The sequence below is a fragment of the Sceloporus occidentalis genome, unplaced genomic scaffold (genome assembly GCF_023333645.1).
Source record: "Sceloporus occidentalis isolate IW3139 unplaced genomic scaffold, rSceOcc1.0.p SCAF_2, whole genome shotgun sequence".
Classification (NCBI taxonomy): domain Eukaryota; kingdom Metazoa; phylum Chordata; class Lepidosauria; order Squamata; family Phrynosomatidae; genus Sceloporus; species Sceloporus occidentalis.
Genome location: NW_028316982.1, coordinates 59,418,213 through 59,433,788, shown reverse-complemented (window position 1 = coordinate 59,433,788; position 15,576 = coordinate 59,418,213). Strand labels below are relative to the sequence as shown.

Genomic DNA, 15,576 nt, shown 5'->3' with positions numbered 1-15,576 from the left:
GCATGACTCACAAGCAAAGACAATAATGCTTGGTAATGTGTGAAGCAATAGGAAAAGAGGATTACAGATGGATGGACTCAATCAAGGAAGCCAGAGTTCTGAGCCTGCAAGACCTGAGCAGGGCAGTTGCTGATGGGGGACTTGGGGTTCTCTCATTCACACAGGGTCACCATAATTTAAGTCGATTAGAAGGCAGTTAACAACAAATATTCCAGCATTAGCATAAGGGAAAAAATCTAGGAAGGCATAGACAGGACAATATATATATATATATATATATATATATATATATATATATATCTAAAAGGGGATGCTGCATCCCACACTGAAGTTTGCTAACAATGTCAATTAAAAAGCAGTAACTACTAAATTGTAGGAGCTTGCAAAAGGGGTCTTGGGAGTGTATGTGTGCATGAATGCATGTATGGATGTGAAAAGTGTCTCAAGCAATGCCAGAGCCAGAAATGTGCAACAAGCAGAAAGAATTCAGACATATAGGGGTGTTAGTCTAGAAAAAATGAGATGTGAAGGGATCTTGCAGCACCTTTTAGACTACAGTAGTTGAAAGGAAGAGGTTGGTAGCAGGAGCTTTTCTAGACCGTAGCTACTTCCTCAGAGGCCTTTGGGTGAGTTCAGGGTGAGCAGATGCCCTCCTTTTCCAGGACATGTCCTCCATTTCAACCTTCTGTCCAGGAGGAATTCCACAATGTCTTCCATTTTGAGAAGGACTAAGAAGCATGAATTTACATTTCTAAGAGTGATTTTTAGCTTTTGTTTATGTCCTCCATTTCAACCTTCTGTCCAGGAAAAAAACATCAAAATGTCTGCCATTTTGAGCATCACTAAGCAGCATTAATTTACATTTAAGTGAATTTAAGTGAATTTACATTTAAGTGGATTTAAATCAATTTGCATTGAAGTGAATTCACATTTAGGCGAATTAAACTGAGTTCATCTTTAACTGAGGTGAATGTAAATGTAAGTGAATTTACCTAGAAGAGAATTCCCATTTAAGTGAATGTAGATGTAAATGGAAGTGACTTCCCATCTAAGCCCGGCTGGAGATTGCTCCGGAGGGTTTGGAGCTTCCATGTCCTCCGGCCCTCCACCTTTTCCCGGTGCCTGCTCCTCCTGGAGGGGCCCTGGCTGGAGGCCAGCTGTGGGGCTCTGGGGGGGGGGGCTTGCCGGCCGGCCGGCCTCCCCTGGACCTTGGACCTTGCCCCGCCGGGGGCTGGCCTCTGCCTCTCCCTCTCAGCCCCCTCCATAAAGGCGGCGGCGGCTGCTGCTGCTGCTGCTGCCTAGAAGGGCAATGGCCGGGGCATTCAGGGTGCTGGCCCCGCTTTGCCCCAGAGGCCCGGCCTTGCTCTGGGGGAGGAGTCTGGCCTCTGGGGCTCCTGGCTCTGCCCCCCAGAGACCCCGGAGGCTGGAGCTGAGGGGCATCTACCCGCCGCTGGCCACCCCCTTCACCCCCCAAGGAGGGCTCGACTACGGGCGCCTGGAGGAGAACCTCCGCCTCTATGAGAGGATCCCCTTCAGAGGTAGGAGAGAGGGAGGAAGATAAGAAGGAAAGGAGGGAGGAAAGGAGGCCTCCTCCTCCTCCTCCTCCTCCTCCTCCTCCTCCTCTGGGGGCACTTCAGGTAGAAATCTGGTAGTAATGGCATCTTGGAAGCGGCTGGCTCCTTTTCTTTGTCTGTTCTTGCATCCAGATCTTCTCCACTGAAATGACACCGATTGTTCTTTTCCTTTTCCCCAGTCTCCAAACTGAATGCCGGAACTCTTTGGCTAGGACCCATGTGGGACTCCGCCAGCCAAGCCAAAGGGAAGGTTTCAGGACAGGGCAGCAGAAGGGGAAGACAGACAGACAGAGAGAGAGCAGGAGAAAGGCTTTGCATGGGCAGGGTGAGAAATGGGGGTTTCACACATCCCTGCAGCGATTCCCTTCGGCCCTAAACTCAAGACAAGGAGAAAGGGTTTGTGTCTGTGAATAAATACAGCTTCATTCTGGCGCAGTGCTCAGTCCAGCTTTTAACTCCAATGGCAAGCTAATATAAAGAAAATAGTTAAAATTTCCTCTTCAGATGTAAGTGTGATTCAATTATATTTTAGCTTATCAATAATCAACTGAATGCAACATCTCCTTTCTACTATTTTTTCCTCTTTGGCCACCTCTAGTAGAGATCTGTAATCTTCTAGGGAGTGGAAGTGGGAGCTGCAGTTGCAACTTCAGGTCCTCTTTGATGGACCATAGGCCATTGGTGTAAATCTTTTGTGTAATCCTCTGTTGTCTTTATCGTAGAATCATTGAGTTGGGAGAGACCCCAAGGGCTCTCCATGCAGGAACTCACAACCAAAGCATCCCCAACAGATGACCATCCAGCCTCTGTTTCAAGGCCTCCAAAGAAGGAGAATCCACCACAATCCAAGGCAGCATATTCTCCTGTCAAACAGCATTTACTGTCAGGAAGTTCCTTTTAATGTTGAGGTGGCATCTCTTTTCCTGTAGTTTGCATCCATTGCTCTGGATCCATCCTCAATAGGACTCTAAGTACTTAAACAGGGCTATCATATCACCTCTTAACCTTGTCTTCTCCAGGCTAAACACACGCAGCTCCGTAGGTTTCTCCTCTTAGGGCATGGTTTCCAGACCCTTCACCATTTTAGTCGACCTCCTATGTTCTTCCCCACCACAACAATAGTTCTGACTTTGTGTTGGATCTCATGTTTCAGGGAGCCTGGAAAAACTCCCTAAAACCCTAGATAGCCACTGTGAGTCTATATGAACAAGAGTGGTCTTAAGACAGTTTCCAGTTTCGCTCTTTGTCTTTAAGAGCTGTTGGCTAGTACAGAACTTGCCTTTTTAATTTTTGCCATAAAACTATTAAAAGCGCAGGAACAATAGACAACTCTTCAGCTATTAAATTAAATCTTTGGCAGTAGGCACATTATCACTAGGCAGCTGGAAAGAGAAGGCACACACACAAGTCGTGGCTAAACATTTTTCAGAGCTAACTTTTCTTTCTTTCTCTGATACCTATAACTTGTCCAATCAAAAATCCACCAGACAGTGATACCTTTGTTGGCCAACCAAAGTGCACAACATACATGTTGCAAGCTTTCAAAGCTTCACTGGTTTCTTCATTAGGCACAGTGTTACAAACCAAACAGGAGAAAAAAATTGAAGATGTTAGTCACAGGCCTGCATTTTGCTGTTTCTCTTCTTAGTTAAGATGGCATGGAGGGGCTATAACTTAAGTGACTTATAACAAATCAGGAGTAAGCAAAAGGAAGCTGCTTCCCTTGGTTGGCCCTTGCAGTTGCTGACCTGTTTCAGGAATGTAGGAAGGGGGTGTTCAGCTGAATTGGTAACTATTACTCCCTCTTCAAGGATACACATGGCTGCTTGCCTGGACTTTAAAAACCTGCCTGAGATAGAAGTAGAGGAGAAAGTAGCATTACATGGCATTTTTTCCTTCCCCTCCCAATAATATTCACCTACCAAGGCTAGCCCAAGACATTTTACTGCCTGTGGATGAGCAACAGATTGTTTTCCTGAACTAACCAAGTTGTTTTGGCCCTGAGTAAGAAACTCTTAAACCTCACACTCCTTGGCAGTTAAAATATGATAATAATAAATTAAGAACAAACAATTCCCTGCCTTTTTATGATATCATCTGCTCTCCAGGTTGCTGCCCGACTATGTAAAAGCAGGTCTTGTCCTGTCTTAACCAATAGACGATCTCGTATTGATACATACTCTGCTTTACCTATAGCTGGCTGCCATACTCCATCAATTGTACATGCTCATGTATTATTTCTGAACGTTCTCAGTTTCACCACCACACAACTATCTCTAAAGAGTCCTGCATTTTCTTGGCAAGGTTCATACATTGTTAGTAAATGTATACATGCATGTAAAGAAGAAATTCAACAAGTTACAGTTCCCTGCCACAGTTTTTGTAGTCTGGCTTGTCTTTTGAATTCTACTTGCCTTGCAGCTGCTAAAGGCATAGGAGTGCAGCTGTAGGAAAAAATATGGCAACTCGACCCAAGACACATCCTTTTCCTCATCCCCCACATCCCCAGGTATTCTGTTGTATTCTAGCCGGCAAGGATATAATGCTTCCATATCTGAACTAGATACAATATATTATAGAGATATTAATGTGGAGTAGGATTTCCTCTTTGGCCACTTCGGTGGCTGTATCCACTGTGAGATCAGCCTGGCCACAGTCATCCATACTCTTGTAATATATTAGGCCACTTTAATGTGTTATATGTGGAACCGTCCTTGAAGACTACTTAAAAACTTGCAAAGGTTCAGTGTATGGCAGCTAGACTGGTCTGTGCTATTGTGAGAATGATTCTTTGGCCTGTTACAGACAGCCAAAATAAAGCTGCTTCGAGTCACAGTGGAGGTATGGTATTTCAATGATGCATGCATCCTAAGAGTCCAGAAGTCACACCAAAGCCACGCTCCAGACTGGAGCATGGCTTTGGTGTGGCTTCTGGACTTTTAGGATGCATGCATCATTGAAATACCATACCTCCACTGTGACTCGAAGCAGCTTTATTTTGGCTGTCTGTAACAGGCCATTGTTTGTTTTTCAAACTCGTCTGAATACTACTTATTTCCAGTCACAATACAACACATATATATTGTACTTTAAAGCAAGAGTAGAAAACATTTTTCCAGTCACAATATACCATATAGATATTGTACTTGAAAGCAAGAGTAGAGAACCTATTATTATCCAGATGTTGTTAGATTGGAAGTCACACCAGCCCTCACTCTCACTATTGGCTATGGGAGTTGTAATTCAGCAACATCTGTAGGGCCATGCATTCCCAGTCCCTGCTTTAAAGCCATAACGAGCCTGGAATCAGAATACATAAGAGACTGCTTCTCTCTATGTGGTATTCATGATATTTTAAAGATCAGCTCCATAGGCCCTTCACACTTCCAAAGTATTGTGCATAGCAGCTGGGGAGAAGAGGGCCTTTCTACTGATGGTAGATGGAATACTCTCCTGAAACAGATTTAAGAGCTGCTTTAATCATTGTTTAGATGCCGGTTTAAGACATTTTATTCATCGAGACTGATTGGTCAACATAGGCTCCTGCTGGGCTGCTAGTTCCACTGGCTGCTACTTAATTGGTTTCTCCAGCTGTTTTCATCTATTGCATTTGCCTGAATCAGTTTTACCTTTAAATTATGCTAATATTTTTCTTTGATTTTATCCTTGGCTGTTTGAGCAAGTAAATCACTTTGATGACTTTAAAAGTAACATGTAAATAACTGAAATTAACCCATAACATCTACTGGTTCTGTGCAATGGTGGAAACCAAAATGTGCACCCAAAAAGTAACTATTTTTTGTCAGGTTTTGTGGTGCAGGGTTCCAATGGAGAAGCTCCCTACTTGACACAACAGGAACGTCTGGAAGTAGTGAGTCTGGTGCGTCAAACAATGCCCAAGGAAAATCTCCTACTTGCTGGGACTGGATGTGAATGTGAGTAGTATGGAAAATGACTTGGTGAAGAGCTCACAGAAGCTCCTTTTTCAGTTAAAGAATACAATGATATGTTGGAGCCACCCATATTTGAACCAAGGTAAGATGATACTCTGGATTCCAGAGCACCATCCTCTCATTACTCAGTTATTAATGGCTTCACATGCCATTACATTCATGCTTCTCATAATAACTTTCCAAACTCTGAAATACATCAGCTTCTGACTACCACGTACATCCTGATGGAAGGTTTTATGCTTGGAAATTGACCCTACTGCAAATACTTCTGTGGGCCCTTTCTGAATTCCAGTTTCTGTCTTTAGCTGATACAGCAAGAGCAGGGGAACCTCTGGCTTGCAAGACTGTTTACGTGAACTTGATTAAAGATTCAAGATAAGAGGCCATATAAGCCTGAGGAAGCTCTTACATGAGTTGAACTGTACTTTGCAGCCCATAAACACTTGTACTGGCTTTTCTCCTGAATAGACACACACAGAATTGAACCGTGCTTTGTATGCTTGGTCAGAATATAGGTGAAACTACATATGGCTCCTTCCACTTTGTTTTATTATTTTACTTATCTTACCTTTCTGACATTGCAGGACCCAAGAGTCCCTTAAATTTGAAGTAGCTTGGGGTCTCAGCACATTTAGCCCTGTCTCCTGAGATTCTTCCAAATTGGGATGCAGTCCCCAGTTGAAAAGGGTCCCTCACCCCAGTCCTAGAGGCTCTGAATTAAGGCCTATCTTTTGTTTCCATAGGCCTCAGAAAACCTTGATCTTTCTGGGGTCATTTTATCTCAGGTAATTTTTTCCCACTCACCCTTTTCCCCTTAGCAACTCAAAACACCATTGAGATGACGGCGCAAATGGCTGACAGGGGTGCTGATGCTGCCCTTGTGGTAACTCCTTTCTACTTCCGGGGAAGCATGACCAGTGCAGCCTTGATCCATCATTACACACAGGTGAAGAATGGGGTCGGGACAACTTCCTCTTCAACATGGGAAAATGCTGGGATTGAGGCAGTTTGTGGGGATGGATGATGCCTGAAATAGTGGTGGAGAAACTGTTATAGTTTCATTGATGTTGACTGTATCTTCAGATTTCAAACAAAGAAGTGCAGCTAATAAAGGTTTCTGATTGTGAAAGCAATTGCAATTACTCAGCAAGTATTACTGGTCCCAAGCCCTGCTTATCTTAAAATATAGCTTCATTTATTCTGAGACTGGGGATTAAACAGAAAGTTGAATTTGGGGAAACAGGAATGTGGGAGTGGAGAAAAATGCATTTGGCCTCTTAATTACCTGGAATTTTAGATGTATATTACTGACGATGTTTTTTCTCTTTTTGTTTATTCATACCATGATTCCTTTGCAGGGTTGAGGACCCTATGGAATATCCCCCCCCCCCCCCCCCCAGTGTATCTGCCAGACTCTTAAATCAAAATGAATAAAATTTACTTGCTTTTTCAGGGCCCTGCTCCTGCTTAGCCATTTCTCCCCTGAAGAAAATTGAACTTTTGATTATTAATTCTATAGTTAGAGGGGGTCATTCTTGAATCATTAGAGAGCTGTGTTGGAACTTGCAAGATGGAAATTCAAATTCTCATTGAGCTATGGAACCCACTGGGTGGCCTTGGGTCAGTCCCTCTTGGTAATTTGACCTACCTCATAGGATTGCTGTGAGGATAAAGTAAGGAGGAGGAAAGCCTTATGGAACACCTTGCACTGATGGGAAGAAACGATACCAAAATGCGAGAGGGCACACATAGTGGCAGCCATGTTAGAGCTACAGGTCCTTGTGTACCCTCTATTTTGGGGAAATTGATGCAACCAGAGTGCAACATATCTATAACACTGTCTTACCCCAGTAGGGGTGGGAAACGTGTGGCTTCTGGTTCACATGTAGCCCCAGAATGTCCCAGGACACCCCACCCCAAATTATTTTGTCTTCCTTCCCCATGGTAAATCTTGCTCTCCAGAAACCTCAGGAATTCGTGATGTCAGTTAAACATATCTATATACTCGACTATAAGTTGACCTCAAGTATAAGTCGAGGGCAGGTTTTGGGGCTAAATTTATGGATTTTTCCTTGACCTGGCTGTGGATAAGTCGAGAATAAAACTTGCTGGCTCCTTCATTGTGTGTATGTGTGTAAGAGGGACTCCTCCTCTTTGATAGGGCTTGCTAAAGGGTAACTTGTTGCAGGAGAACATCATTCCAAATGTGCAGGTTGTTTCTTTGCATGCCCACATGTGCTGTTGCTTTTGGTTCCCCAGGTGGCTGATGCCTCTCCAATCCCTGTGATACTCTATAGTGTCCCAGCCAACACAGGCCTGGAACTGCCCATTGATGCAGTGCTCACCCTAGCACAGCACCCCAACATTGTGGGAATCAAGGACAGTGGTGGCAATGTAAGTCCTGGATGCTGAGCAAAGGTGATACTGCAGAGGGAGGAGGGTGTAATTGAAGCTTGGGATGCTGATGAGAATCTGAATTTGAGGGACTTGTTCATGTTTTCCTAAGTGCTACATGTCATGTGAGGTTTTGGAAGCCTGCCAAAATTTCCTTTGTGTTAAAATATTAGCTTTTACACAGGGGTAGGCAACCTGTGGCACGCGGGCCGGATGCGGCCCGTCAAGGCCTTGGGACCGGCCCCAGCCTGGTCCTGCCGCCGATTGCCGCTGGAGCCTTTGGCCTCTCGCGTGAGGGTGTGGGGCCTGTGGCCTATCAGGAGGAGGCGGGCAAGGGGGGGGCAAGCAGCGGGCAAGGGGAGCAATTGTCTATAGAAGCCTCAGAAACATGCATTTATATTAACATTTTTTTTAAAATCAGCAAAATTTTTTGCGTGTCCTCCCTTTTTTTTTAAAAGTGTCCTCCATTTGAAAATTTTGTCCTACATTTGTCCCGGTTTATTTATTTATTTAATTTTGGGGGGGGGGGTTAAAATTATTTAATTATTTATTTTTTTGGCTTCAGCCCCCCAGTTTTCTGAGGGACAGCAACCTGGCCCCCGGTTCAAAAAGGTTGCCTACCCCTGCTTTAACATAACAGTTTTCTGCAGCTTGAAAATTCTTTTTCATTGCAGATAGTACGTTTCCCACACTGCTAGATTAGGGCTCATGAAGCAAACTAGAAGAAGAAGAAGGGGGGGGGGGAAGGAGATATTGCAATAAAGCTCACAATGGATGTCTGTGTAGATGTTACATTTCCTATTTAGTCAAACCAGAGCTGGAAAACGTTACTCAGCAGGTTCCAATCAGCTCGGCCATTGCCCCTGCTGGAGAAATTCTGGAAATTACAATCCAAAAAAAGTGATATTTTCAAGCTCTGAGTCAAATATATGGGTTGGAAACAGGGCAAAGCTGGGCAGCTCCACCCTGGCATTGTGTGTATCTGTCTTTGACTCATCTGTCTTTGATTCATGGACATCTGTAGAAAAGGGGCTTTGTCCATGCAGAAGTGTCTACAGTTGTAAATGCAGAGCATTCATGAAACCAGGATGTGTGTAGTGTTGGCAGTGGAGCTACCTAACATAGTCTTGCTTCCAGTTGGCAAACTTGACCATGCAGTAGATATAACTCATTCCCAGGTATATCAGTTATCATTGTGATAACTGGAAGATTCTCAAAGTTGTAATTCAAGAAAGTAATATTTTCAAGCTGGCTTCAAATTCCCAGTTGCCTTGAAGCTCATTGGGTAATCCTGAGCCATTTCTCGGTCTAATTTACATGGCAGGTTACAATAAAATGCAATAATCTCAATGTATGCCACTTTACTTTCCTTGTCAGGATATAAATGTCCTGGAAAGTAAAAGTTAGCTTTCTGTGCACCATTCTACTATCTGTGGTGCAGTACCTTAATCTCTAACCTTTAATAGATTGACACTTTCAAGTGTCAGACTAGGTTCAGTTCTTCTAACAGGGCTATATAAATGTGGAGTTTCAGTAAAGGAGCTGGATTTGCTTTAATCCAACAAATCCATCTGGAGATATGTGAGCAGAAATTGGCTGTGGCTTCTGCCAGAGTTTGGAAACATTACTTTTCCATCTAAAACCAGATTTTCTAGCTAGTGTGCCCAGTTGGTCTTCAGGGCTCTTTTGGAAAATTATGGGCCCAAACAGACAGGCCAAAATAAAGCTGCTTATTTGGGTCACTGTGGAGCTATCCTATTTAAATGATGCATGCATCCTAAGAGGCTGGAAGCCATGCCAAAGCCATGCTCCAGTCCTAAGGGCTGGAATGCGCTTTGGTGGAGTTTTGGGCCTCTTAAGATGCGTGTTTCATTTAAACAGCATGTCTCCAAAGTGACCTGAAGCAGCTTTATTTTAGCCTGTCTGTTCAGGCTCATCAAAATACTATTCTATTTTCCCAGAAGCTGAGCTGCTAAACTGCATGGGGGAGGGGACTCCCAGATAAGTGTTGCCTTGAAGAACATACAAAGTGAACAGATCATGTAAACTATTATCATTTAGATTTGCAAGCCACCCATCCCACTCTTTCTTCTTCCCTGATAATGGTATTATATGCTGTTAAAAAGAAGAAGAAAAAAAGAATGTTTTTCATTTAAATATCACAACCTGTCTGGTGTAGTGTCAAGGAAATCTGCATAATTGGAAAAAACCCTCTTTTACATAAGACTTTCCTAACTTTAATCCCTTATGTTATCAGTTGCAATTTCAATTGTTCCTTACCCCAGGCCATGTTGTCAAGATTTATGGGAGCTGGAGACATAAAGTGTGGAAGGATTTACTTTGGAGAAGGCTGCTTTATGTATTAAAAAGGAAGCATGGATGGGCAATGCCAGATCAGTATTTCCAGGAGACCAGCCTTGTGTCCATTAGTGCTTTTGGTATATGTACTCATCTTAGTGAGTGTCTAGTGTCCACTGCCAATGGCCACTTCTGGTGCCCATTAAGATGCTATCTCACTAGAATTTCTGGGAGAAACATAAAAGGGACTGTGAGCCCTTGATTATTTTTTTTACAAAAAGGATGGGGGGAGGGAGAAAGTTGTCTTAAAGCAACTATAAAGCATTATTAAAACCATAGAAATTCTACTTTTTAAGATAGATAAAGTGTGTGTGTGGGGACTTTGTTTTTGTTTATAAGTGGAAAATTGAGATAGGTTGATAATTGAGACAGGCTGTTAAAAACCATGCCAAGTTAGAGTTCAGGAAGTCAATTTGTGTTTTATGGTTATTTTAGTTAACTAAGTTAATCAGGAGTATGTATTGTCTTACATTATGTATTGTGTTCTGTATTGTTATTAAGTACAGTATGTTATGTATTATGTTGTCCCTATATGTGCATGAGAATGACAAGTGTTAATAAAAGAAAGAAAGAAAAGAAGATGCCATCTCACTCACCATCTCATCTCTTGGCAGATCACCCGTGTGGGACTCCTTGTCCACAAGACCCAGAATGAGGACTTTCAAGTACTGGCAGGATCAGCTGGTTTTCTGCTGGCCAGCTATATTGTAGGTAGGTGATGGAAGGACCTTCACATGGGGACAGTTCTGTGAGTGTATCTTGATATTTTGGGGCACAGAGAAGAGTGGGGAAGTTGTTGTAACAGTCTGAAAAGAGATACCAGAAGTATTTGCCAGTATGGCTCCCTATAATATACCTTCAGTAGAATATCTAGAAAGCAGGGAATGAGATGCTAACAATAGGGAATCACATTTGGTATTGGAGATTAGAAGTTACAGTATTTCTCTGCACTGGACAAGCTGGCTGGGCATTTCTGAGAGTTGTAGTCCAAAATTTAACTTTTCCAAACTGTTATGTCAAGCAAACTCCACGAATTTGGAAGGAGTGAAGTGAGAAAGAATTATGGGACTGGTGATGGAGCAGAAATGCATGGATGATTGTTTCACTGTCTAGGTGCTATTCTCTGTTTACTCTGTTTCCTGTTCCAGGTGCTGCTGGAGGAATTTGTGCTCTTGCCAATGTACTTGGCACTCGTGTATGTCAGCTGGAGCAGCTGTGTCATGCTGGAAGTTGGGATGAGGCCCGTGAACTGCAGCATCGGCTCATTGAACCAAACATTGCAGTAAGAGCCACATGATGGGGGAAAGTACAGGATAGGGAGGGAGCACACCAGCTTTATTGCCAAGCTACAGAGAGGAAAGACCGGACTAGGAAAGAGACCACATTTCTGTGGAAATCCACTAGCCCAAGATAAAATGTTCTTGTACAGGGTCTGGACCAGGGGTAGACAACCTTTTTGAGCTGGGGGCCGGGTTGCTGTCCCTCAGACAACTGGGGCGGCCGAAGCCAAAAAATAAATAATTAAGTAATTTTTTTAAAAAATTAAATAAATAAATAAACTGGGACAAATGTAGGACAAAATTTTCAAATGGTGGACACTTTTTTTAAAAAGGTGGAGGACACGCGAAAAAATTTGATGATTTTTTTTCAAAAATGTTAATATAAATGCATGTTTCTTAGGCTTCTATAGACAATTGCCCCCCTTGCCCCTGCGCGCGAGAGGCCAAAGGCCCCGGCTGCAATCGGCAGCAGGACCAGGCTGGGGCCGGTCCCAAGGCCTCGCTGGGCCGCATCTGGCCCGCGGGCCGCAGGTTGCCTACCCCTGGTCTGGACCATAGGTGTATCTGAATATTTTGGGGATATTTTATTTTCCAGTCTTATCCTCTCTCTCCCCTTGAGAAAACCATCCTCCATGAAACCAGAGATTACATACATCTTCATATCAGGTCAGCAGCATGACCAAGCAATTGTGTCTAATGATTGTCTGCAGGTTTGTCTGGCCTCTATCCACTTACACCACTGACCCAACAATCAGCTCTGAACCCTTCCCGTTCCCATTCTGTAAATATCAGTACCTAAGCCATTAATACCATACTGGGAAAATACACCATGTTTCCTTTGCTTATCTGCATTGCAGTTTTCAAAATCTAGGGAAAAGCATGATTTGCAGCTGGTAAATGCAAATAAATAAATAAATGGTAGGTTAATTTCTGTGCCATTTAATATTTACATGAAAGTATCCAGGGCATGCAATTCCAGTGCTGACTTCCTTCTGCTACTTGCCTTAAGAATATGCTGACCACAGTAGACACTGCTTGTCTGAGTGGGCACTTCTCTGCATTCCTATTAACAGGGAGATACCATAGGTTGGGTGACTTAGTGGTTAAGACATCAGTTCGGACGATCTTAAGGTCGGAAGGTTGGCAGTGCAAGGCCCAAGTACTGTATGATGGGATGAGATCCTGTCACTAGTCCCAGCTTCTGCCAACCTAGCAGTTTGAAAACATGCAAATTCAAATAAATAGGTACCACTACATGGGAAGGTAATAGTGTTTGGTGCAGTCATGCTGGCCACATGACTACCAGAGCAGCCCTTGAACAATGCTGGGTCTTCAGCTTAGTAATGGAGATAAGCATCCACCCCTATAGTCAGCTATAATTAGATATTTATGTCAAGGGACTACCTTTACTTTTACCTTTTTACCGTAGGTTAGTGCTAGAGCACATTTCTGAGTCATGTATCCAGTGCCCCAGTTTACATCCCATGAAGTATCAACAAGAGATGCCATCTGTCGTTGTCGCTGATGACCGGGACATGGAGAAATATATTTGGGTGTCATCAGTGTGCTGATGACACCCAAATATATTTCTCCATGTCCCGGTCATCAGCGACGACAGATGGCATCTCTCCCTCAACCAGTGTCTTCAGGCAGTAATGAATTGGATGAGGGAAAACAAGCTCAAGTTGAATACAGACAAAACAGAGGTACTTACGGTAGGGACCCCCAAACCAGGTGTTGGGCTGCAACCTCCAGTCCTAGGCTCACACTCTCCTCAAAGGACTGTGTTCGCAGTCTGAGGGTGCTTCTTGACCCGTCGCTTCAGATGAGGAATCAGGTGAATGCGACGGTCAAGAGTGCCTGCTATCAGCTTTGGCTGATACGCCAGCTGCGCCCTTTCCTGGAACAGGGTGACCTCGAAACTGTAGTACATGCGCTGGTAACCTCCAGACTTGATTTTTGCAATGCGCTCTACATGGGGCTACACTTGTGCCTAGTCCGGAAACTCCAATTGGTACAGAAAATGGCAGCCAGATTGATCACAGGAACAGCAAGGAGTGACCATATAACACCAATATTGAAGTCACTCCACTGGCTGCCTATTACTTTCCGGGCACAGTACAAGGTGTTGGTTATCACCTTTAAAGCCCTACATGGCTTGGGCCCAACCTATCTAAGGGATCTCCTGCTTCCATACAATCCGCCCCGTACACTCAGGTCCTCTGGAAGGAATTTACTACAGCCTTTAAAGACCAGGTTGACGGCGACGTCCCAGAGGACATTTTCTGCAGCCGCTCCCAATTTATGGAATGGCCTGCCAAACGGGAGCCGTCAAATTACCAATCTAGAGAGCTTTTAAAAAGCCATTAAAACGGATCTCTTCCGGCAGGCCTTCCTGGAATAGAATACTCGGCCACGAATAAAACTCCCATCTTTCAAACTCTGCCCATGATGACTATTATGTGGATTATTCAGATTTTAATATGTAGTTTTTAATCTTATATTGTTTAATCTCGTTTTAAGGGGGCCATTAGGTATATATGGATGTATTTTAACTACTTGTATGCCACTTTGATTGCGTGGCAAAAAGCAGGATAGAAATAAAAAAATTATTTTATTATTATTATTATAAGAAAGAATCCCAAGATGTATGAGAGCAGCAGCCAGTGAAAACAGAACAGAGCCAAGTTACACAGATGATTGGCTTGATCTGAAATCAGTCTGTTTCTTACACTATTGGGCTGGTAGGGGTCTTTATTAGTTCTAGATCTTATACATTCATGTAGTCTACACAAGGATCAGTCAGTTACACAAGAACTTGAAAATGTGACTTAAAATATTCAAGTTTAGTATAATGTACAACATGACTTCTTTGCCTGAGTTTCACAAGGATCAAAAAGGAATCCTTTGTCTTGACACCTTCCTATTTAGTTTCCTGGATACCGGTAGTTCCAGGGATTGATCATCCTTACCCAACTGCTGCCTTCCAGATGTGCTGCACTTCAACTCCCATCATTCCCAATCAGCTGTTCTAATGTTGTTGCTGACTAGGGATGAGGGTTGTAGCACATTCCATCTGGAAGGTGGCAGGCTGGAAAAGACTCTCCTAGATGATGCAAAATTTCAGTTACTTACAGATTCTTTAAGCCTGGAACTGAATGCTTGTATGGAAAAGGAGGTTAGCACTTGTGTATTCTACAATGTTGCTCAAATGGTCATTTTCACACTCCTACTTTTTTCTATTCCCACAGGTGACTCAAAAATTTGGAGTCCCAGGCCTCAAGCAGGCCATGGAATGGTTTGGTTACCATGGGGGATTCTGCCGTGCCCCCTTGCTCCCTTTAAGTGAGACACAAGTGACAGCACTGCGTCAGGATTTCAGCTCCAATGGCTGGCTCTAAAAGACAATGCTGTTTCAAGCAATAACTTGAATCCTGAAATAGCCAGTAGACTTTTTCCTGCCTAGTTGGGCAGGAAAGTTTTTACACTTACTGAAATACAAGTCATTCAACCTACAGCTCTTTCGTTGTCGTGATTTACTTGAAAACTAAATATTAAAATAGCAAACAGGAGAAAGAAAACTCTAGAACGGAACATCAAAGGAGTAAATGGTATGCTTCACAGGCGCGTTACAGACCGCCCAAAACGGGTCTTCTGCCTGCGCCTTCATTTGCTGCGCGGAGGAGCCTCAGCAGCCAAACTGCAAGGCTCCTCCACGCCGCAAAAAAGAAGCCCCAAAATGGTGCTTCTTGTTGCGGTGCTCTAATGATGCCGCAAGGCGCCACTGGTGCACTCGTGATGTCATGAGTGCCACATGATGTGCGGACGCTAGGCGTCCACGACGTCAAGATGGTGGCGCCCGTGTAGAACGGGCACCGCCATTTTGTATGTCTCCAGGACGTACTAGGGTTAGGGGCGTGCATAAAGCATGCCCTTTCCTAACTTTACGCCCGTGCGGAACAGGCCATAGAGAGTTGGCAACTCAGAATTCCTTTCACTATGTAGACTTTGCCTCTT

General features: G+C 43.7%; 1 protein-coding gene across 1 annotated transcript; it reads left to right on the top strand.

Moving 5' to 3' along the window:
* The first annotated feature begins 1,309 nt into the window (after positions 1-1,309).
* On the top strand, positions 1,310-15,066 carry HOGA1 (4-hydroxy-2-oxoglutarate aldolase 1). The gene is made up of 7 exons (XM_089507796.1): positions 1,310-1,538; positions 5,381-5,509; positions 6,346-6,473; positions 7,787-7,921; positions 10,894-10,990; positions 11,428-11,561; positions 14,811-15,066. Exons 1-7 carry the CDS (start codon positions 1,310-1,312, stop codon positions 14,958-14,960), a joined length of 1,002 nt encoding a protein of 333 aa, XP_089363922.1. The 3' UTR covers positions 14,961-15,066.
* The last annotated feature ends 510 nt before the right edge of the window (positions 15,067-15,576 follow it).

Bases quoted from the DNA above. Each gene is read 5' to 3' on its own strand.
- HOGA1 (XM_089507796.1), top strand. From the start codon at position 1,310: ATGGCCGGGGCATTCAGGGTGCTGGCCCCGCTTTGCCCCAGAGGCCCG. The intron at 5,510-6,345 runs GTGAGTAGTATG...TTTTCCCCTTAG, and splicing joins TGCTGGGACTGGATGTGAAT to CAACTCAAAACACCATTGAG. The intron at 7,922-10,893 runs GTAAGTCCTGGA...ATCTCTTGGCAG, and splicing joins TCAAGGACAGTGGTGGCAAT to ATCACCCGTGTGGGACTCCT.